Source organism: Aquarana catesbeiana, linkage group LG04 (genome assembly GCF_042186555.1).
Source record: "Aquarana catesbeiana isolate 2022-GZ linkage group LG04, ASM4218655v1, whole genome shotgun sequence".
NCBI lineage: Eukaryota > Metazoa > Chordata > Amphibia > Anura > Ranidae > Aquarana > Aquarana catesbeiana.
The window spans coordinates 302,318,099-302,343,195 of NC_133327.1; the positions used below are offsets into that span (position 1 = coordinate 302,318,099).

The 25,097-nt window shown below is 37.6% G+C and overlaps 1 protein-coding gene across 4 annotated transcripts in view; it reads left to right on the top strand.

The window, feature by feature from the left end:
* ADGRB3 (adhesion G protein-coupled receptor B3) overlaps positions 1-25,097 on the top strand; it is a 1,384,867-nt gene that overhangs the window by 1,192,351 nt on the left and 167,419 nt on the right. For all 4 annotated transcript variants that reach the window (XM_073626736.1, XM_073626734.1, XM_073626737.1 and 1 more), the window contains 3 exons: positions 7,429-7,579; positions 15,548-15,617; positions 16,020-16,086. In XM_073626736.1, coding sequence (XP_073482837.1) covers positions 7,429-7,579; positions 15,548-15,617; positions 16,020-16,086 — 288 coding nt within the window. The remainder of the gene's footprint in view (positions 1-7,428; positions 7,580-15,547; positions 15,618-16,019; positions 16,087-25,097) is intronic.

Here is a 25,097-nt window from a genome sequence, read left to right on the forward strand (position 1 = left end):
ATTTAGCAGACAACAAATGTCTGACATTTGGGCTGGGATGGGGCTTAATGACTGGAGAGCCAAGACTTAACATCAACTTGAGCAGAAGTCAATGCCCTGTAAACAGCCTGGACTCAGGGACAGAGGAAACAATTTAAAGCAGACTTTTAGAGCTCATTAAACATTTACACCCAAAACAGAACATTTTTTAACACTCCCCATACTCTATAAGGTAATTGTATTTTCAGTAATAATTATGAAATTATGAAATGAAATAAATAATAACAATAGACAAAAAAACCAAAGTAAGAAACATTTTTAGTGTCTTTTTACAACAATGTTTATTGGAGAAACGTCCTTGTACATTGCTAGTGGGTAGAAAAATGTTCCTGTACATTTATGGTCAGTGGAGAAATGTCCTTGTACAATGGGAGTCAGTAGAGAAGCGCCTTATTACATTGATGGGGATGAAAGGTTACCCTTAAAGAAGTGGTCAGTAGGAGATGAACCCCTTTGAATTGTAGGGGGATAGACTGTCAACCTAATAGTGAAAAGGATAATTGAGACCTGTGGTTACTGAAGGACAGAGGTTGATCACTACTCAAGAAACCCCTATCACCCTCCAGGGGAACCCTAGGGATCTACAGACCCTGACTAAGAAAGGCTGAAGATTGCTGAACACAATACTGGTTTAACCTTAGAAAACAATTTAGACTCAGCTAGATTTACTTTATTTTGGACTTGTGGTCTATTCAGCATCACCATCATTTTTTAGACATCCAGGTACACACAGATACACTGATAGCCATTCACAGATACATCGGTTTTAGTGAATATGTGAAATGACAATTTTTCAGACCATATATGCAGCCCCAGGATCTCAAACAACTCAGCATCTAAAAAAAAACAGGTATACTTGCTAAGTATTTACCTTCCCCATTTCTTTGTTAATTTTGCTGACTAATATTGGAGAATTAAAGGGACTATGCAAATGAATAAAGGGGATTTCCACTTTATAATAGGCTACCAGCTTTTAACTACTTCCGATCTACAGTAATCCAAATGTATTTAAAATTAATATTAGAAATGAATACATAACATTGATACCATTTTGGTTACTTCTGTGTATGAATTCATACTGCATGAGTATGGAATTTCATGATATGGGAAGCAATTAGGAGTGGAGAGATACCTAAAAGTACAGTGATACTAAGGGGCATATACCATATCAGTGATATAGACTTATGAGAGTGATATAATTTAATGGGATTTATTGGCGTTTGATCATACCGATTTAGAATGAGAAAAAACTATCTGTAAAAGATACCCAATGAATGACTTCTTTCTACTGAAGATTATTCTGGTTGAAAGCTTAGCACATTTTAGGCTAAGTATAACGTTAGACCAATGGAAATATTGTTTTTATAATGCATCCAATGCTTGCATAAAATTGCACATTTCTGTGAGTTATTATACAATAAATCAACTTTGATAACTTTGCCCTCATTTTACAGTCCTGGTTATGGTTTGTGCACTACCATGTCTTCTAATCTCTGCATTGTGACTCATAGAGAAACACATATATCCACAAGCTTTTCTGAGAATATTCCATCTGTGACATCATTTACCTTTCTAATCAGTGTGGCTGTTAATGATTTCCTGATGGCTGTGAGAAGCTGTAAACGTTAGTCATGCCACCAGATGTCTCAACAAATATTCAGCTTGCTCTCGGTAACCGCCCTTGAAAACAATGCACAAAACAACATTGTGATACAGCAATGTGCCAATGCCACAGCTTAAAACTAACCAGAAATAAAATACTAATTTGAATTGATTCAGTCATCAGTTATGTTAACTGGATCTTTAAGTATGTAGTCTTTTAATTAGCAGGAATCTGGTATTTTCAAAATGCTACTGCAATATTAAATTTACAGTTCAGTAAATACTACTGAGCTTGGCATACTCCATCATGAAAATGAGCAGACAGGCATATTTTTATAGAAAAAAAAACCTGTAACTTCTAAACCACATCCCTTTATCATAATGGATTCTTTAAACTATAAATCTAAAGTGTTACTTGGCACAACCCAGAATGCATGTCATTTCTATTTTTTGTATCTTTTTAGATAATGGATGATTAAAACCCATCCCAGGTTTTTTTGGCATCTGTGTCCAACTGGAGGGATTTCCCTTCAGAACCTGTGTTGCGCATACAACAGTAAAGTGAGGAAAATACACTTGTCACATTCATAAAAATAAATAAAACAACTTTCTCGCTATTTCTATTCAACTCACAATTTTTGGATTTTCTTTCTGCCCCCGTGACAACGGTCTCCAGGACAAATAGAGAGGTTAAACCTCCCCAGCAGGGACACAGACAGCAATAATAACAAGAGAGGGGTTCCAACTCCTCCCTACTCTATCCAAACCAAAAAAATGTTGGATTTCTGTATATTTTAATCATAAATCTATGTGCATATTATCATGAATGAATGCAGTTTTTGTGGCTGTTACTCTTAGCTCTAGCATAGTATACACATTTGAAAAAAAATGTGGTAAAGGGTTAAAGATAATGATAATAATTGGTCATCAGTAACTTCTAGATTCTTTTATACCCTCATACAGTACTACTAATTGATGATCTTCATTTTGCTTCAGTGCTCAGAGTTCTGTTAAGTACTTCAACCAAAGGTCAATGAAAATGTGCATTTCGTGCTGTCATTTTGTCGTCCTTGTTGCCCCTTTAAAATGCATAGCATCCAAAGGTAAAACCATGCCAGGTCAAAAATGAAAAGTCTGAGTCTGTGCTGGAACAAGCCCCCTCATTAATCGTTCTCAAGTGTAGTGTTCATTTGACCCTCAGCAGTTGCTTAACTCAAGAAAATATGTAGCTATTGGAATTCTCTGCTTCAGCCATTGCAAGTATAGATTCTGTATTTTCAATTACATTGATTTACTTGCATCTGTGTGCTTGTTCATCTTATACTAAGGACTTTTTAAAATGAAAAAGTTCTGTATTGCCATTCAAATTAGAAATCATCTACAAGGTGATTTTATTTCTCACTTTCACAACTAATTATTCATGTATGAAAAAATGTTTAACAATTTAGGATTTTTAGGATTTTTTAAATACTGACCTATCAAAAACACAAAAGCATATTGCAGCTAATGTGCACACCAGTGGTTGGTTGGTTTCTTCAGCTATACTCTGGCATGCATTCCTAAATAGCCAGAACATAATTGAAAAATCACTTTTGCAACTGATACTGTCATAACCGATTATAGCCAGCCACATATGCTGTATGCTGGGGGTGGTCTATGACCACATTAAAAAAGCCACAAAAGGTGATATGCACCTTAAAGCTGAACTTCAGCCAAACAATTAGGAAAACAGTTTTAGCTGTCAAAGGTTTTTTTTTTTATTTCTGCCCATCCAGTCCTCCACTTTACACTACTCTACTGTACATCATAGCACAGCCCTATCAGACAGTTTTTCTCCACTGCAGCTCACTAAAGCCTGGCACATACAGGCCAAATATTGGCTGGTTCAACAGAAATCAGCCGACATTAAGCCTGTGTGTACATCAGCTTGTCCTACAGAAGCTGGCTAAAAAAGGTCTTCTACAGTTATTTTATCTCTTCCTGACCATGTTATGCAAATGTGTGGTGGCAGGAACAGTGGGCGCAGTGACTCCTACAGCTCTTGGTCACGGCTTCTAAATGCAAGTCAGCATGATGAACTCTTGATCATGTGGCCACTATGAGACCAATCACAGAAGTCATGGGACCAGGAAGCTACTCCTCCTCCCGGCATTAAAGCCCATTTCAAGCACTGCCAACAGCCAGTGGAATGGGGTTTAAGAGTTGAAAAAGTATGGAAAACCTCTATTGTGGGATTTTCAAGGCAATAAAAAAGGTATTTTTGAAAAAAATCATTTATTATATAGATAGAAAAAATTCCATAGAAATTTCAAACATATTACATGTGAATGTTAAAACATTGTATATTGAAAAAGGAGATAAAGTGATACTTTAATCCAATATGTTTCAATGGGTAATGGTCATTAAAATCTTCATCAGGGATATTGTATCACTATCTACAGAGAATCAAAAATACAGCATTTAAAAATTACTAATAGGAATCACATTCAATACACATAGATATTATCCATGAGTATACAAAAATGATAACTTACTTTTCAATACATAATTAATCAAATAGCAGGTGCATTCCCCATGATATCAGCAAGGAAGGTCCAAAAACCACATAATATACCCTTGTTTTCTACAGGAAGGCCGGATGTAGTAAATCCAAAAATTTTTGGCACTTGAAAACATACAATCCGGGTGCTTTATAAATGCAAAAACAACAATCAGGGCAAGGCAAAATTGTCCTCAATTGCCAACTCCCGTGGGCAAAAAGAGCACTTACTCTGCAAATAGAACCGAGTTCAAGTCCTCTGGCACTGAAGGGTCTTGGACAAATACTCCGGTGGTGGTTTGACTCCTTCAGCTGTCTAGCTGAGGAGAGGATTGGGGCATTTGCCATCCTCGGCATCCTTTTACATGCTGTTCCATGCGTCGTCCTGACGCGCCCCGTCATCACGATTATTGAAAAGTAAGTTATCATTTTTGTATACTCATAGATATCTATGTGTATTGAATGTGATTCTTATATGTAATTTTTAAATGCTGTATTTATGATTCTCTGTAGATAGTGATACAATAAATCTGATGAAGATTTTAATGACCATTACCCATTGAAACTTGGATTGGATTGGATTAAAATATCACTTTATCTCCTTTTTCAATAAACAATGTTTTAACATTCACATGTAATGTTTGGATTTTCTATGGAATTTTTTCTATCTATATAATAAATTCATTTTTTCAAAAATACCTTTTTTATTGCCTTGAAAATCCCACAATAGAGATTTTCCATACTTTTTCAAGTTATAAGGGATGATGGCAATTACATGCCCAATCACATGAGTTGTTCTGATTTTGTGGTTTAGGGGTTTAGAAAATTCTATTACAGATTCCTGCCTATGTTTGTTCTAGAAATATTGCAAAGACCCATTTGCTATTAACTGCTGAAAATGTTTATAATACAAGATTGTGAACTCAATGATCCTTGTAGCAACCCAGTGACTTGCAACTATAGGCACTATTTAAAGCTGTCAATCAACTATTGGGATATTGGACTAACAGCAGCAGGGAACACTTTATTAAGGATCCTTAATTAGGGTGCTTGGTAATGTATCAAAATATTTTTTTACTTTGAATTTACACTTTACACTGTAAACAATAAATGTATAGCAGAGACACAAATCAGTGAAGGTAAATGAAACTAAAATATTTTAGTATTTGGAAAGTATGTGATGTGAGAAATGTACTATAAAAGTACTTATAAAGTTAAACCTGCATAAAATGATATCTGTTATTCAAGATTCAATATTATCATATAAGAAAAAGGACTTTTGTAACAAATGGAAGTGTAAAAATCAGGATAGTGTCAAGTCATTAGACACAGACTGCTAAATTCATAGTGTAGAAATTATCATTATCAAGTACCTATGGTAAGATACGTCATGATGATAACTAGAGTTGAGCAATCCACCCCACCTTTATAGTTTGCTATTTTTAAATCAACTGTTCTTGTTTTATGCCTTTTCTTTCGTTCTTTCTTTTTCATTTGTGTGTTATTATTTCATTAAAAATAACATGCTGCCACTTTTCTCTAATACCAACCCAGCACACCAGCACACCAATTAACTGGCATCCCCATTGAAAAATGAATGCACGTGTTTGGTTCTCTAATATGTTTTTGCCAGCTTATGAGTCCTACTACAGTGTTGGACTTTATTTTGTTGGCCAAACAGTGAAAAAAAGAAAAAAGTGGGGTCCTCCTCACAATCCATATCAGACTCTTATCCCATTCAATATGTGAAATAAGCCAGCAGTTGGGTGAGAAATAAATGTAATTAGTGGCAGCAGCCAGATGTTGGGTGGATGAACCAGGCAAAAATGGCCATTTAGTTTACCAGTTTGGGGAACCTTGAACAGCTAAAGTTCAGGTTTAAACTCTCTGTTGACATAAACTTTAAGCTCTTTCTGAGGTTTTGAACTTTGCCTATCCTCTAACCCTCTCTGTTCCACTCCAAGTGTGTACATTGATTTCTTTATCAGCTTCTTCAGTGCTACCGTCTTGACTCTCAGAAGCCTGCCTGTAGGGATATAGCTGTTCAGAGATGTAGATATAGGGGCATACCTACATACATAGGAAACAACCTTGACCCTCCTGTAAGGCTTTTTACAGACTTTGTGATGACTTCACAAAGAGTAATACAAGTTTTCTCTCTCTATAAAGGGACAAGGTGATAGAAAATATAATTTTGGCATAAGCTTGGGGTGGGAGAGGGAGGTTTTGAGAGTATATTTAGAAAAATCCCTGGTTTGCTAATGACGCCATCAATACATTCTATGGTGCATCAGGACACACATAGAAAGATTCCAAAAACAAATATGATTCCCTGACATATAAATTCAAACATAGTTTGAATTTATATGTCATACAACATAATAGATTACAATTAGAAATATGATTTGCCTATCACAAGTAAAATTAAACAAGATTTGTCCATTAGCCTTCTCATTATCATTACAGATAGGGAGAATCTTATGTAATGTACACACGAATGTCCGACAGAAAAAGTCCAACCGGAGCTTTTCATTGTATATTCCGATCGTGTGTATGCCCCATCAGACTTTTTACGTCGAAAATTCTGACGGACCTAGAAAGAGAACATGTTCTAAATCTTTCCAACGAAACCAATTCCTATTGGGTAAACCAATCGTCTGTATGCTGTTCCGATGTACCAAAAACGGCGCATGCTCTGAAGCAAGTACGAGATGGAAGCTATTGGCTACTGGCTATTGAACTTCCGTTTTCTAGTCCCGTCATACGTGTTGTAAGTCACCGCATTCTGGATGGTCGGAATTTGATGTGACCATGTGTATGCAAGACAGCTTGAGCGGAATTTCATCGGAACTCCGTCGGAAAAACCTTTAGAGTTTATTCCGATGGGAAAACCGGTCGTGTGTACAGGGCATAAGTTGTAAAAGGCTGTAAAATTCAGATGGAGGAATGTCCAGTAAACATTTCTTTTTAAATAGACCCTAAATTGTTTCTCCTAAATATTTGTCTGTTTTTATATGTATTTATGTGATCAATTATGAAAGTTTTCAGATTTTAAACTTATAAAGCCAATTGTAAAAAAGATACTATTTGGTAACCTTTTTTGCTTTTGGAAGTATTCACACATGTATTTTACAGATGAATACAAAAATGAAAGTTAATTGTAATGGCAATATATGCTTATATTCAGTTGAGAAACCTTTTTGTAAAATATTTTTAGTTTTGGTAAATACATTTTTTCTCTTCCTCAGGGTATCTGTACCATGACTACAGCCTTCCTCCATTTTTTTTTCTTGGCATCATTTTGCTGGGTTTTGACAGAAGCCTGGCAGTCATATATGGCAGTGACTGGAAAAATTAGAACAAGAGTTATAAGAAAACGCTTTCTGTGCCTTGGCTGGGGTAAGTTTGTATATTAAATGAAGTATCTATTTAAATCAGATATATTGATTACATTACTTTACAAGTTATACTGACCAGACATAATCAATACTTTGGTGTTTTGCATATTTATGTAATATAAAAGGTCTACAGAGAAGAACGGCATGCAGTTGATATATATAGATATATAGATCTATAAATCTATATATCTATAGATATATAGATATATAGATATATATCTATAGATAAATAGATATATAGCAGCACAGTGGCTAAGTGGCTAACACTTCCATCTAGCAGCACTGGGAATGGTTCAAATCCCAACCACGATACTACCTGTCTGGAGTCTGCATGTTCTCCCTGTGCCTGAGGGGGTTTCCTCTGGGTACTCCAGTACTCCTGCACACTCCAGTCTAGAGACTGATGTGAATGTACAACACATATGTAAAATGTTGCGCAAATTGTAAAAAATAAATATAAAAATATAAAATACAGTATATCTATCGATCGATTGATAGATATCTATCTATCTATCTATCTATCTATCTATATATATATATATATATATATATATATATAAATAATATAATACTACTAAGCTATGCACTTGTATTATTATCTGGCTTTATGCCAAAAAGGAGATTTAAAGCACTTAATAAATAATTAAACTATCTACAGTAGGTTTTGTTTTTTGTTTTTAATTATATGCTTATTAAAGTTTTTAAGAGGTATCAAAAGTTACAGTATCATAGCTATAAACGACAACAAGGTAATACTGATATCAACCTTAAATTAAGAACAAAGTATAAAAAATCCAAAAGAAAATAAACTAAGTCAGGGCAAATACAGCAGTGGTGTGAAATGCAAAAAAAAAAAATATATATAATTAGCAATGAGAGAGGTTAGGGACAAGGGAGGAGCAATAATATCTTAAAATATACCATGGGGAGGAGGGTAGGGGAGAGAAGAGAACTAGAAATTGAGGGGGGGGTGGCTCAGGTAAAGACAAGGGGACATCAGGGCATAAGTGAAGGGGTACCATGTTCAGACTGATCCCATGCTTCCCAAATTTTTGTTGAATTGCGGTAAAGTGTTATTGGCTAAATCGGTGAGGTACTCCAATCTGTGGATTTCAGTTATAATATTCAAAAGTAGAGAAGATGTGGGTGGTTCTGCTGATAACCAACACATCGGAATGGCTCTTTGTACAGCCAATAGGACATATGAAATCAGCTACCGAACGGGCATTTTAAGGCCTGGAAAGGGGAGGAGGCCCAACGGGTAATGGGTCTAACGGTAGAGGTACATTAACTGTAGGACTTCAGGGGTATATGTATATAAAAATAATATTTTGATAGCAGTCTCTCTCTGCACAACACATCTGGATGACTTAGAAACAAATGTCCATATATTTTTCCAACAAGGGAGGGGTATGGGCCTTTGTAAAACATGAAACCAATAAAGGCAGCTTGCAGGGAAAATGTCATTTTTTTTGGCTTTATAAATGCAATTATTGCTGCAGCAGATTCTAGACATGGTACAGATCTTCCACTTTACAGGTAGACTAAGGGGACCCCCCAGACACTATATTGGAAGGAATTTTTCATTGTTATGCTTTAACTTTTAAAATAAAAAAATCACTGCTCATTTAAAAATGACGTTTTTCACAAACTTTTTTTTTATTGATACATGTCCCCCAGGGCAGGACCCAGACCCCTATAACTATTGTATGCCCAATTACTTGCATATAAACCTTCAAAACGGACATTTTTGATTTTTGATGTTCGTGTCCCCTTGACTTTAATGGGGTTCGTTAATCGGGTCTGAACTTTTGCAGTGTTTGAAAGCCCTGTTCAGCCCATTCCTAGTGTCTAGCAGGAACAAACCCTATCTGATCCTTATCAATAAGTTTGGGAAGTAGTTGGGTCAGTCGATTGGCCACGATTTTCGTGAAGATCTTATAATCAGAGTTTAAGAGTGCAATAGGTCTGTAATTGTCAGGAATGGATGGGTCCTTTCCTGGTTTGGGTATGATCGTAATAAAGGAGTGCATAAATTGGGATTGGGGACCTTACCCTTAAGGACATAGTTATAAAGGGCTAACGAGTGGAGCTAGGATGTGAGAAATGCTTTTATAGTAGGAGTAAGGGAGTCTGTCTGGGCCAGGGGACGTATATGATGGTAGCTGTCTAAGGATATGTACTAACCCCCCTGAAGAGATAGCCACATTCAGTGAACGTAAATTAGAAGAGGACAATTTTCGGAGGTTAAGAATGGCAAAAAAAAATGGCAAAGGCTTCCTGTTTGAAAGTACAATGATGTTTGGGGATTAAACAGCTGTAGAGCAGTTGGTAAAAGTCTCTGGAGACTTTTGCAATAGATCAGGAACAGTATGTGGGGGTACCATCTGATTAAGAAAACCAGGGAAAGAATGGAAGGGGCAAGGCTTTGTTTACTAACATTCTATGGGGCTTATTAGAATACTCTTAAGTTTTTGTTTAACCCATAGAAGGGATTTAGCTATTCTATTCATACTCAGAGCATTAAGCTGGTTCTGGAGAGAGGTTACCTCTTGGAAACGAGCTGTTGTGGGAGATTGTATAAGTTGCTTTTCTGAAAGGTATAGTTTGCCCAATAGAATAGTTCTCAAAGCGTTGTTGTCTCTTTTTAAGTGAGAACATGTAGATATACATTATCCTCTACAAAAAGCCTTGTGGACTTCTTGTGAATTGGTCTCCTTCGAAACAGAACCTTTGTTGAGTTGGAAAAATTCCAATAGTGCTTGGGAGAGCTGTTTTCTGGTAATGTTAACATTAAAGGGGTTGTAAAGGTTCAGTTTAAAAAAAAAAAGAAGATAACAAACATGTTATACTTACCTCCTCTGTGCAAGGGTTTTGCACAGAGTGACCCCAATCCTCCTCTTCTGGGGTCCCCCAGCGGCGCTCCTGGCTCCTCCCTGCATCGAGTGCCCCCCCGGAGACCCACATTCCAAGGGGACACTCGTGCGGGTACGCTCCCCAGTCCTGCTGCTGCGTCCATTGACACAGACAGCAGGGCTCAGGCCACACCCCGCCTCCCGTCCATGTCACTGGATTTGATTGACAGCAGTGGGAGCAAATGGCTGCGCTGATATCAATCTATCCAATGAGGACCTGGGACAGTGGCTGGAGCTGCTGTGCCCTTTCGAAATGATGGAACGATCGGGTTCAGGTAAGTAAAAGGGGGTGTCTTGGGGACTGCTGCACTACAGAAGCTTTTTGACCTTAATGCATAGAATTCATTAAGGTCAGAAACTTATGTGCCAATTCAATTTTTTGGACATTGTATTTGATAAGGTAAGATCTAAAAAAATAGGGGAGTGGTCAGACCAAATAAGCGTTCCAATGTCAGAGGCCACAATGTTGGTCAGGAGAGGGGCAGAAATGAAAAATAATCCAACCTGGAGTACATTTTGCATTTTGTGAGGTGGGAATAGAACGTGAGCTGCTTGCCAGTAGAATGTATAATACGCCAGGAATCTAGAAGACAAAACTTGTACCTGGTTAGATGGAGTAGAGTGAAACAAGGTCTGCTTATCTCTCCTAAGGAAGAACACAGCATTACAATCTCCACCAACAATCATGAAAGGTTGAGAAAAACTGGGGGACATGGGGGTCTAGGTGGGAGGTTTTTACCTGTATAGGGCAGGAGCGCTAAATCGGTACCCCAGCCTTTCCCATGGAATCTGAGGCTACGTGAGAGGTAGGGAAATATTTTGAGGCAGATTTAAATGAACCCCCAGGACATAAATTATTTTCCTGAACCAGGACCACATCAGTTCCAGTGTTCTTAAACTCTTTCAGGGCCAACCAGTGTTTCTTGATGGAATTTAAACCTGAAGGTCGCTGAAGATCTGGATTCTGCCCCTTTTAAATTTGATTTGTAAATTGTTGCAGGTAACTAGAGTAAGGGTCGCCTTGCTGTCGTAATAATAAAGCAGACAATTATGTTTCTAGGCCTAGCTCCAGCTGGGGGTTTAGGGGCCAAGGAACGATGGGCCCATCAAGGCTCCAGTCTTTGTCGGCCATATCAGGGGCTAGAGTGTTGAATAAGCCCAGAAGGTATGAACATAAGTTGTTGTCACTCACAGTTTCCAGTACTCCTTGTATGTGCAGATTTTGGTGAAACTCTCTGTTTTCCAAATCTTCTTGTTGTAGTTGGAGTTGAGAGACTGTATGCTTAAGTGCAGAATTTTCTTCGTTTAACACGTGGACATACTGAACCAAGTCATGAAACTTAGTCTCTAAGGTGTCAGTACACTCTCCAAGCTGGTTAATCCAGTTCCTGTGAGATGTTACCCACTGCCTGGGAGATAGTGTGGGTCAATTGGTGGAGCAGGGCCTGTAGCTTCTCATCTAGGAGTTCCAGAGTTAACACAGACTGAGATGCTGGCGGTCTGCTGGTGGATGGAGCGGAGATGGATGGATCCTCCACCAGGAAGACACCGAGCTGCTCTGCTGGATCGTCCTTTGTAAACAAGACCAGAGGATGCCTAGTGAACTAGTGGAGGGAAGCCTCGACTCAGGAGGAGGCAGGGCGGTTGATTTTTGCCACCCTATTTCGCCCATGTAGTGCATGGGTAGTTAGGAATTCAGATGCGCCTACCCCCGGTGTGGTCAGAGCTGTATGTAGCGAAGCGGGGGGCCGTGGAAAGTGGGTCGGGACCGGGGGCTCGTCTAGAGCTTGTCTAGCAGACGTCCGGCAACTTCTGAAGCTGCGCATGTGCCTAGTAAGTTTTGTTTTTATTCATCTATAGTGCATCAGCATAATCCAGTATAAGAATTTAAACATTTATATCACTAATTTTGCAAATTCAGTTTACAATATGAGTTTGAGTTTCTAGCTCGGTCCTTTAATTAACAAAATAATAGTGTGGCGCTAAATCATGACAAATGAAAACTATACATTGATCAAAAAATCTGCCAGAAAGGCAAAAGTGAATAATAAAAAATTAACAAGATGATATCAAAAGTCTGTCTAAGGAATTAAATAAATATGCAAAAGTCCTTCTTGTGCTGTTCAACTTGGGTCTTAAAGGTGCAATCAAAGTGATAAGGTTGGCACGCTTACCAGACTCGGTGGACACACGTACCATACAGCATATGGGTCAAACGGGCAGTCTCAGTGTCACATAATGTGCTAGAATGCAATGCATACTAGCACATTATGCCTTTACTTTGCAGGGGAGGGGGGAACATTTTTTTTGCAGTTTACTTCCTCTTTAAAGAGCACCTGAACTGTGGAGGCTGAGACCAACAAATGTCTGGCAGAGATATAGGACTAGTCACCAGAATTGCTTTTGACTCCCTTGCAGCTCTCTTTTCTCCATTATTGCGTTACCATGCATGTATAGGCAGGATTTTGCTTCCTCATGTCAGGGCTGCCCCCTGATGACTGGCGATAAAATAATAATAAATAAATCTGCTGCAACAAATACAGAGAATGAATGAGGCAGAAAAGGGAAATTCTTGCACTGCAGCTTTCTCTCCAGCAAGGAGAACAATCGGCAGCTCAGTAGTGGCATAACCAAATTCTACTCCAATTCCCACAGTCAAGATTACAGTGCCCTAGATCTCACACTGCACTAAAGACACAGGACTGAAAAGCGACAAGACATTTTTCAAGGTATTGCTTAGACACAATTAACAATTTTGGATCCTTTACCATAGCAAATCTTCAGTTTTTGAGTTCATAGTCAGTTTAAAGCTATATCTGAATGTGATATCCAACACAAATACTATGCCTTTTCCCTTTCCCTTTCTCATTTTTTTTAATAAAGTCATAATATATGCTATATACACACCTTGTATTTTGTGTAAGTAACTGTATTTCATGTAAAAACATTTTGTTTTCTGTTTGCTTTCACTGTTCAATATATAAGCTTTCAGGTTTTGAACTGTGCTTTTCAGATGTGAGACTTCCTGGATTCTCTATTATCCACCTTTGTGTTTTCTAACAAAATGAAAGACTGCAGGATCGCACACATAATAGAAAACTGCAATATCATTCTGACCTGCTGATTGTATTGATTACATCACACCAAGTTTAAAATAAATGTAGTCAATTTGCTGGATAAAATATTACTCAAGGTCAATAAGCCCCCATTTTGAAGCTCACACAAGCTGACTACATGTCTTTTGCAGTTTCACAGATATAGTAGATTGTGTATACCGCTTGCACATTTGCTTTTCATGGTTCAACAATTAAAAATAAATGTATACACACTATCAAGTAAAAAGACATGGGACATGACTGCAATCTAGTTTAGTTGGGCTTTGTATAAAAATAAAAAAATAATAGTTGTAACCTAGCAACCTCTATATAATTTATCCACTGCAGAAATCTAACAGCATTTGAAAAATGCACCATAAATTATTCATTTCTGTAAAATAGATGGCCACATCTGCACTGCTCATATATCATTTAATACAATGCATTGTATAGCTAGATCATTACTAAAAATGCATTTGTAACCAATTCATAAGCACCTTAGCCACCTTACAATTTGTTCCATAAATAATTCTGTATTCAGGCATATGCAAAAGGTCGATCACACATTGATGGCTTCAAATCTGGGAGTCTATATGGTTGTTAGGCAGGTAGTGTTATGGCTTCAGCATTTGGGTCTGGTCCCACCTACAGTATGCTCCTCATGTTTCCATGTAAAGATATGGGAGCTCCTAGCAATTCTTTGCAGTGCATTTTCTAAAATGGAGGTTAACAGTAAACCCAGGGAATTAATAACATTTTTCAAAGTTACCAAGGACATAGGGTGAGTGCGTATGTCAAGCACCACATCCCTAAAGTGTATATGGAAAATAAATCAGAATTTAGAATATGGGGCTTTAACAATGTTTAAACATCTCTTCCTGAGATGTTTAAGCACCGTTAAAGTCCCATATTCTACATTCTGAATTATTTTCTATAAACATTTTGCAAAATGTTAAATGTTTAGTTTAAATCAGCTAAATACATTGCAGGTGTCTCAAGCCAAAATATGTGTAAATACTTATAGCCACAGCCTGAGCAGAAAAGCTGAGCAGAAAGTTAACTGTATGACTTTGCACACCTTATAGTTTGATGCACCAGAAATATATTTAGACTGAAAGTTCACCTGGGCTTTAACATGATTCAATGGTTAATTAGACACATGTACGTTTAAATAAATCTATTGTGTTTAAACTATGTTTTAATATTTAAATATATAAATATTAAAACATAGTTTTAATATTTAAATATATAAATATAACTTTTTTACAATATCTGTCCTACCCACTATGACCTAATGGTTGGATTGACGGGTCAGGAGTCTCCTGTTCTGTCATGCCCTCATCCACACCTGCCATTAAGTAATAGGCAGGCTATGTTATGCAAGAGCCCTGTCTCAAAACACATTCATATTACCACCCATTTGCAACTTCAATCCTCACTGCATGATGGAAATTGTATTTCTCATAGCAGCACTGAACAGTGAGTGGATGTGAATTTTTCACCTCTATAATATCTCTCCAGGGTGCCTGGCCAGAGCTGCTTTTTATAAATGTTTTTGAAGGTATTTATCCGCTGAATGGTGATGTGGTAACAGTTTTCTTAAGTACATATTTAAATGACCTTACTGATATATTTTACTTGTATTCTGGACTTCAGCTTTAATGAATGTCACTGCTTTATATATAAGCACCTGTATGTTTGTCAGATTGATATAGAGCTCCAGGAAAGGAAGTGACTGGAAATGTATGCATCAGGAAGATAATTTCCATAAATGCCATGAGGAAGATTCTAACTGTTTTGTCCAATATTAAAAATGTTTTTACTGGAATATTGCTTGATAAATATATTGATTATAATATGGTTGTATATAATAATTATTTTAAAATATCTAAAGGAACAAGAAATGGAAAAGCTGTGAAGAAAAGCTATTTTTTGATGACACTGTAATTTGTTTTTTAGGCTTGCCAGCATTAGTTGTGGCCATATCAATGGGCTTTACCAAAGCAAAGGGATATGGGACTCCACACTAGTAAGTTATGTGACTATTAGTTATTAACTTTGACTTTTTAGGTATATTAATCATTACTGACTCACTTTTAAACCAACTGAAGAAAAATTATATGAATCACTATGGTAATTGGGGTATGAATCACTGTGATTTTGCAATTTGCCACCCCTGTTAGTTTAGGGTTATGCGGCCACCAGAGGCCTAATTACTTTTGTTTTTTAATGTTTTTTTTTTTCTCCTGTGATGAAGATTGTAGAGAGAAGAGAAGAGCAAAAATGTATTTATGTATTTATAATGCAATACTTGCACTTATATTTTGTAGGCACTTGCACTAGATATCTCTGTGTTATGGATAATTATACTAAAGAGTATTCTGGCTTTCTTAGAAATGCACATCATTTTCTTTTTTAACTTTATTTTCAGTTGCTGGCTGTCACTTGAAGGTGGACTGCTGTATGCCTTTGTTGGTCCTGCTGCTGCTGTTGTCTTGGTAAATATATACTTATTTTTCTGTGATCCTACACATGCATATGATGACTTAGCTCTTAAAAAGCAATAACTGTAAAATATTTCCTACTTAAGCCTGTCAAATGTGTGTGGCAATGCCTGGAAAATCAAGCACATGCATAGAAATATTCAAATGGATGGCCAGCCTTCCTTATTTGTTAAACGGTAACTCCACTTTCGTGGGGGGAAAAAATAGCAAATAAATACAAAATAATATAGCGCATATGATTGCGACACTAATCATTTTGTAATGGAATGTTATTAAAAACGACCTTTCCTTTTCAATCCGCATGTAATTTTCTGAGAATACATTGCAATATGGCTACCTGGAGTTTTTTGTACACAGATTGTGTACTGACCACTCTCCAGAAACATCATTTCCTGCTTGTGTGATTGGCTCACCAATTTTCCCAGAAGACTGCCTAAGATACAAGTCAGATTTCAGGCATCCCTTGCAACAAAAATTTCATTTTTTGAGAGATACTTTCAATATTAACATGTCTAAAGGGATGCAGGCCCAGAAGATTTCCTCATTAGTGTTGTGCAGCTGCACACCTGACAGTTAATTATAAAACCATTCCCATTAGACCTACTCAGAACAGAGGCACATATAAACACACGTGGATTTCTTCAGAATAACAAAAGGTAGGAATCTGCAACAAAGTTTGTTATAATCCTTGCAATGTACATTGATCACCCAGAGGGGAATGCTTTTTTCTCAACAAAAGTAGAGTTACGCTTTAAAGCTAAATATTAGGGCAATCACGATGAAAAAAAAATAGTTATCTTCTTAATGTATAGGAACTAAGCTACATAGAAACCATAGAAAAGTTTTTGTGTAGATTGAAGTTCTTCTATAAATGTATATTAAAGTGTTAATTAAAAATCTAGTTACTAAATTATAGCTCTGTGAAATAGTGAGAATGTGGGTTATAAAGATGTTCCATGCAATAAGAAAATGTCCTGTGCTGGAAAATCATGCTGCTTGTGTTATTTTTAAATGAGAAGTATTTCTGTACCTTTTTATGCTGACATAAACACTTTTAATGCAATACACCTATCTTGATACATAATAACTAAAGTTGTTGGACATGGGCAATGAATTTCAATAGCTTTGCTTGTGTAGAGGCATACTCAAACTAGGGAAGACACTAGCACCATATGCAAAAGCAATATTTCACTCGATGAATGCCAATATCACTCAAAAAGTTGCCATTAACACAATATGCTCTTGCAAATGACAACAAGGAACTGGCCATGAACTAATGTCCTTGTGTGAAGTAAATTAATATAAGGGATTAGGAATATTTCCTAAAGGAACAAATATAGCACCAAACTAGCAAAAAATGTTAGAAAGAACAAAATACACACAAATATAAATTTGTATTTCTGTAAAATACTTATACTCTCTAAATGCAATAAAACAAAATGTTTATCAGAAATAAGCATTCCTAAAATAATTTCACTTTCTTGCTCACTGAAGGACACAGGAAGACTGACAACAAAAAAGCAGTTAGTCAGCACGTCATAACTCTGCCCACAACCAACATACCTCTAGTACCCTCAGGAGAATAGATGTGTTTCTTCAACACTGAAGTATTCTGTTTGTGTTGAGGATTTTTCTTTTACTATCAATAGCTGCTGGTAGATTCATGATTGATACTGAGATCTTGGAGGTCTCTCTGTTCAGTGAACAACTGCAGGTTTTCCCAGTTCATTTAGGGGTTGATTTAATAAAGACAAATAGACTATGCATTTTTGCAAGTGCAGTTGCACTCCGCAAGTACAGCTGTTCCAGAGCATAGTAAATGAGGGAGAGCTCCTTTGACTTCCATTATCCAATCATCTGCAAGCAAAAGTACAGTTTTTTTGTTTTCCTTGCATGTGATTGGGGGTTCTTTGTAAAGTGTAGTTTTACCTCATTTACTAAGCTGTGTAGCAACTGCACTTGCAAAAGTGCACAGTCTGTTTGCCTTCAGTAAATCAACCCCTTAGTATACTGGTGATCTCTGCAACAGTCCTGGATTTCTGGAAATTTCTCAATGGGTGCTGGTAGATTCAGATGTTGTAACTCCTGGAACTCTTTCCAATCAGCTAAGGGGCACATTTTACCAGTTCATTATCTGTACTCAAGTTCTCTTTGTAAAATACCTGCAGCTGGCAGTGTCTGTGTGCTAGTTCTCACAGCACTCCACTTTTTAGGTTAGGCAAGTATGTCTGTATGTTGTACTTGCAAAAGGAGCAACTGTAGCTAAATGGCCATTTTGGTGGGGAGTTAAAATTTTCCTTTTATTCTGGGCTTGCTTTATACTTTATGTACTTTTGCTAGTTGGGCCAATTGGGAAGCCCTCTTTATTTTCTGCTTCGGGCTAAACAAGGAAAATGTTACTATTTTTATATTTCCTGCCCGCTTCTTTTTTCCACAGCTGCACTTGATGAAAAAAAGTGCATGGGCATACATGGAAACATGCAAATACAAAGAACAGATTAACAGATCACCAACCTTCCTGTGAGTTATCATGTGCACTCCTGCATTGCATTCCTGCATTTCTCTCTGTGGCCACTAAGTAATTTTAGAGGGCACAATAATGGCCAGAGACCTGTTATAGGCCTCCTCATTGCTTTTGGCATTGTAGTACATCTGGGAAACTGGGGGATTAGTTTTTCGGTTGTAACCTGTAGCTTTGTTTTGGCCTTCACTACTATCTCTGGCAAGAAGAAGGGGGTCAGTCTGCATATGCAAGAGAAAAGCAGGAATTAGCCCCGATTGGCTCTTGTGTGTTTAGCAGGTTCCTTATGAGTTGTTCATATGCCTTCTGGGGACCACTACTGACCCATGCTTCAGTAATGTCAATTTGCCCTCTCTACTTTGCTAAATCCAACACAAACATGCAGTGCTTCAATCAGAGTCCCTCTACAGATACTAGATGTGGATTTTACACTCTCTCTGGAACAAAAATCTTTCAGACCGATTTCAACCTGTGTCTTTTATACCCCATTAATGTCAATCATATATTGAAATAACCATTGACCAAAACAGCTGAAAATAATAATAAAGTGCAAAATGTGCTATAGTGTTAGCATACATAAATATATAGAGCAGTTTGTATAAAGTGCAAGGTATACTAGAGAGTGACCAAACATTAACAAACAAGCAGTTTAAATGGTCCCACATTCATTGCAGGGTAGCCCCTGAACAGTCCTGTGAAGAATAAACCACCTCAGCAGTGAAAGGAAAAAAATTAGTTCATAATAGAGTATCAGAAGGAAGAGAGAGGAAAGTTCCATAAACAATGCACCACTTCCAGGGGACAACCGAAAATTCCACGGTCAGTCAGATCACACAGCCCACAAGGTGCATGAAGAGGAAGAAGATGTCTATATGAGAGTTTCCCCGTACTCCAAGGAAGTATCAGATGGACTCTTACCCGAACTGATGGACCTCCCTTCGGGCAAGGTCGTACTGGCAGGCAGACTTAGCCCTCTGCAGGGACTGTGGATGGCTCCGAGTCCTCCGGTGTATCTTCCGTCTACAGCCTGGAACGAACCAATACTTCCTCCTTGTTTGGTGTGCCGGAGAAATAATTTCTCCGGCACACCAAACAAGGAGGAAGTATTGGTTCGTTCCAGGCTGTAGACGGAAGATACACCGGAGGACTCGGAGCCATCCACAGTCCCTGCAGAGGGCTAAGTCTGCCTGCCAGTACGACCTTGCCCGAAGGGAGGTCCATCAGTTCGGGTAAGAGTCCATCTGATACTTCCTTGGAGTACGGGGAAACTCTCATATAGACATCTTCTTCCTCTTCATGCACCTTGTGGGCTGTGTGATCTGACTGACCGTGGAATTTTCGGTTGTCCCCTGAAAGTGGTGCATTGTTTATGGAACTTTCCTCTCTCTTCCTTCTGATACTCTATTATAGACTAATTTTTTTCCTTTCACTGCTGAGGTGGTTTATTCTTCACAGGACTGTTCAGGGGCTACCCTGCAATGAATGTGGGACCATTTAAACTGCTTGTTTGGTCACTCTCTAGTATACCTTGCACTTTATACAAACTGCTCTATATATTTATGTATGCTAACACTATAGCACATTTTGCACTTTATTATTATTTTCAGCTGTTTTGGTCAATGGTTATTTCAATATATGATTGACATTAATGAGGATTGCTTTAAATGCGATTTGTTTTTTGCACATATACTATTCTTAGCACACGTTTTTGTTTATTTGATTGTTGTTTACACTGATATTGGTGTTATATCCGTGCAGCTTTGAGCTTATATTATTTTGAAGCTTTAGCGCGGTTACACTTTCTGCTTTTAATTTCTTTTATACCCCAATAAGAGAAATTGTTTTGTACCTATTGCAGCAACAATCATTTTTCTATAATGAAACATGTCACAAAGTCATGCCTCATTAAATCTCCTTTAAAGTAGTAGTAAACTCACTATTTGAAATTGTACCTTCAGGTAACCTTACAGTCAGGCTTACCTTTAGGTACATTGAATATCTCCTAAAGGTGCAGCTTTAGGAGATATTTACATCAGCAATAGCTGGTGATGTCACCCGCACATGAACAGTGATGCTTTGCATTCAGGGCACACAGTATGCCATGGAATGTAAAGCGTCATGCCAGGGCTGTGGCTCCTGTGTGCACACGCGGGGGTGACTTTATCATGGCCCAGGCCATTCAAACAGCCGGAACCCATGATCCTGGAAGGTAGACCTAGTGAAGATGGAAACACTAGCAGCATTGACAGCACGCTGGTACTAGCACATTATGGCATAAACCTGCAGGGGACCCAATTTTTTTTATGCCAGTTTACTACCTTTTTAAAGAGCTGTCTCCAATACTGCAATTGACCCCTTAATTATAACATGCAAGGACAAATAACTGTAGATTTTAATTTCACCTGTGATGTTCTGCTAAAAGCTTCTGAGTTTTTCTCTTGTCAGTAATTATGTGTGAGCACCCTGGTCAAAGTGTTGGGCTGCAGAATTCTTGTCTAAGAAATGTTTATTCTTCAAAGTCTGTGAGGGGAAATTTCTCTTTAGATCTGTTTTAGATATAATTCCTCTAGGATTCTTCTAGATGCAAAACTCTTTTCTTCACGTTAAAAAGCCTAAGGTGCTGTAACCCTACTAGACTGGATCTCTGTCCACCATCAAGGCTTGGCCTCAGTCTACAAAATTCTAATACGATCCTTCCTCTGCTTGAAGTTACATCCACATTCCAGAAGAGGGGGAGATTTTTTTACATTTTTTATAGCTTAGGCAGCTTGTATCCATCATGCTTGGGTTCAGGAAATGGTTTCTGAGGGTTTTTGCTTCTTGATTTCTCCTCTCCAGCCTTCCTGTGTCATGGCAAATTAGCAGATCAAGCCTGTGTGGGTCTTCTGTACCTAGCTTATATTGCCCCAGTTCCTATGGCATTACGGTTTCTAGGTTTTTCTTACCTGTTTACTATACCTAAAGGCCATCAGTCCCATCCTGGATCTCAAAACTCTGAATGTCAGGAGGCATTCTGGCTTCTTTAGATGCATATCTACATATTACCATCTTTCTGGTGCATGAATATTTCTTTAAAAACTAGACAGTGCAGTGCTATATTACCACTTAAAAATTAGATATCTGTCTGTAAATCATATATTCCAAAACATGAGCAATAATTATACTTATATAAAATTAATATTTGTTAAAAGTTTATCAAATGCATACAAAAAGCATTCACACATGAAAAAAGCATTGAATAAACGTTCCAATGCTAAATCACACAAATCAAGTTAAAAAAAGTACAGATTGCCAATGCACCTTTTGATACGTGAATAATCCTAATTGCAGCAATATGGCGATCAATTAGTGTCCAAAAAAATTCACACAGGTGAACACATTCCGATGTGACCTTCACAACTTAACACTGTGCTTCCCAGTAGGTGAATCTCAAGAACCTCCAACACTGTGCCCAACAACACACCAAACTGCTTACTTGGTTTAAATGATCATCACATGACTAATGGTTATAAGCATTTTGAGAACAATACAGCCAGTCCAGGCTGTATTCTATTTGGATTACCAGGTAAATATTGTTCATAGAGAACCAGGATAGAAAACAGAAGACACTTCCCATAGTGTAGTACCATAAAATAGCTTATTAAAATGAAAAAAGTATGCACTCACAGTATAACACACTGTGTGGTGTGTTCTTGAGCACAGTGTTGAAGGTTCCTGAGATTCACCTACTAGGAGGCAGAGTGTGAAGATGTGAGGTTCACCTTGTAGTTTGTTCACCTGTTTGAATTGTTTTGGACAATAATTGATTACCATGTTCACCATTTTGCTGCAATTAGGATTGCTCACATATCGCCAGGTATGTGGGTGATTTTCACTTGGATTTGTTTGATTTAGCAATTGCAAAGTTTATTCAGTGTTTTTTAATTTGCGATTGATTTTTGTATGAACTTGATGACTATTTACAATTATTCAGTTTATATAAGCATTATTATTGCTCATGTTTTGGAATATACAGTATGATTTACAGACAGCAATTTCAGACATTATGTGGTAGTATAGCACTGAACTGTTTCATTCTTATTTTGTAAGTTTAGTTTCACAAATGTTGATGCTATCAGGATTACATTTAGCTGTTCAGACTTGAGCACATTTTTTTTTTCACTTTGTATTATTTCCTATGCTTTTCTGAGGGGTCCCAACATTAACAGTTTGTGCTATTTAGCCACTCTTCTGTACCTCAAGTGTTCACTAAGGTGCTGGAGCCAGTTTTTACCCTGTTGCATTCTCAATGCAGCCCCACTGCGAGATAATTAGACAACCTCCTGTTGAAGGAACAGTCAGCATGGACACAGTCAGACAGCATAGCTTTGACTGTCCATTTGTTACTGAGGTTCAAATGGATCCTAAAACTTTCTAAATTGAGGCTAAAGCCATCACATCAAACAAGATGGGTTTGTCTCCAGGTACAGGGATCCTCTAGCAAGAGCAGTGGGTGCTCTGTTAACTCTGTGAAATCAGTACATCCTGTTCTATGTCTTTCCTTCTCTGAAACATCTTTCTCATCCTCCCTGCAATATTGAGCTGGAGGGTATCTCAGTGATCCTCAGAATTCTGGATTGGACCAGGTGGATATGGTATGCCAAACTGGTAAGGCTCCTGGTGAATACTATGTGCCCTGTTTCTGTACCAATTCATCAAGATCTTTTGTCTTAAACATGCCCTGCTTTATGGCCCCTGGTTTAAACAACATGGCTGTTGAAGCTCAGGTTTTGAGATACAGGATCATTCTGAATCTATGATTCCTTTAATGCTAATACCTAGAACACAAGGTCTATCTATGGTGGAAAGCATACTTCAATCGATGTAAATCTCTTGAATTCCACCCAGTTTCTTCATTGGATCCTCTAATTTCTGTAGCTAGCTGTTGGCTCAGTAGTCTTACCCACAAGGTGGTAATCATTCCAGATACTACAAGAAACTCCATCTGCACAGTAATACAGTAATGGTGAGGCCCAGGACTTCCTTCTTACCTAAAGTGTTTTTTACCTTTCATCTCAATTAGGACAATGTTCTCCTGTCCCTCTGTTCCACTGTTCCATCTCGCTGAGAACAAATATCTTATTAATCTTGAAGTAGACCTAGAGTTACAAAACAAAAAATAACCTATCTGGCCACCCTGACTTGTTTTGATAAAAAAAAAAATAAATAAATCCATAGAATTTAAAGAGACTGCTTTGCAAAAGATGCTGTTTTGATCTTTCACATGTCCATATACTTTGGCTCTTGGTGACATGATCTCAGTTGAAGGGCTTGGGCACTGAACTTCGAAGAAAAGTAGCATTTGGTTACAGGATCCAAGATTAGATTATTTACTTTAGTATACAGGGCTTTTTTATTTTAAAGACAATTAACCATGAGAATAACATTTAAGCTACCTTGCTAACTTCTATCTCTCAAAATGCTAGTTGCTGAGCTGTCATGTTGATCTTTTGACTTCTATACCTTCAGTCATTGACCAAGTAGTCAGACAAGAACTTTTTACTTTTCTAACTTGCATACTTGTTCAGGGTCTTTGGTTAGGGCAATAAAGCTAGTGAGCGAGCATAACAGTAAAACTTGTTGTTTTAAAGATTGTAGAAAGCCATAGCAGCCCCCATACTTCACCTAAGACAATCTTTTACTTTGTTTAAGGGCTTCGTATATATTTTATTATTATTAGTGTAGTAGGGCAATAATTAAATTCTGCTTGAATATAAGATATTTCTTTTATAAACAACGCTGCACTACATTTACCTTATTCTGTTTTGCAGAATTACTTGATCATTTAAAATATTAAGTGCATGCACATGTCTAAGTAGATGATGTATAACAGGATCTTACAAGAGACCGGCGAACATGCATTTCAAATGCAAACCAAGTTACCACAAGCTACCGCCAATCGCTATACGTCGGCACTTTGAAGAGGAATATCGGGCGGTCGGCTTTCAGATAAAAGTGGTCTCTGCTGCGTATTTGCCACAAGATTACTTTTATCGGTGGCGGGAGAGGCCGCCTCGCTCCGGTGCCCTCAGCCGCTTACTGGAGCCATCGGTAGTGGCGAAGGTGATCAGTTCTTTCTCCCTGTGTTGTATGGAGCTGAGTGAGGGGAAGATGGCAGCCACCTGGCTCCATACCATTGCTGGGCGGAAGCGGCGTCAAAACGTCACTTCCGCCCATAGCTCTTAAAGGGACTTTTTTTTCAAACTACATTTTTTTTTTTTTTGCATTTTAGTTTAAATATGAGATCTGAGCTCTTTTTGACCCCTGATCTCATATTTAAGAGGTCCAGTCATGCTTTTTTTATATTACAAGGGATGTTTACATTCCTTGTAATAGGAATAAAAGTGACACAATTAAAAAAAAAAAAAAAAGAACAGTGTAAAATAAAGAATAAAATGTAAAATAAATAAGAAAAATAAAATCAAAAAATTTTAACACGCCCCGT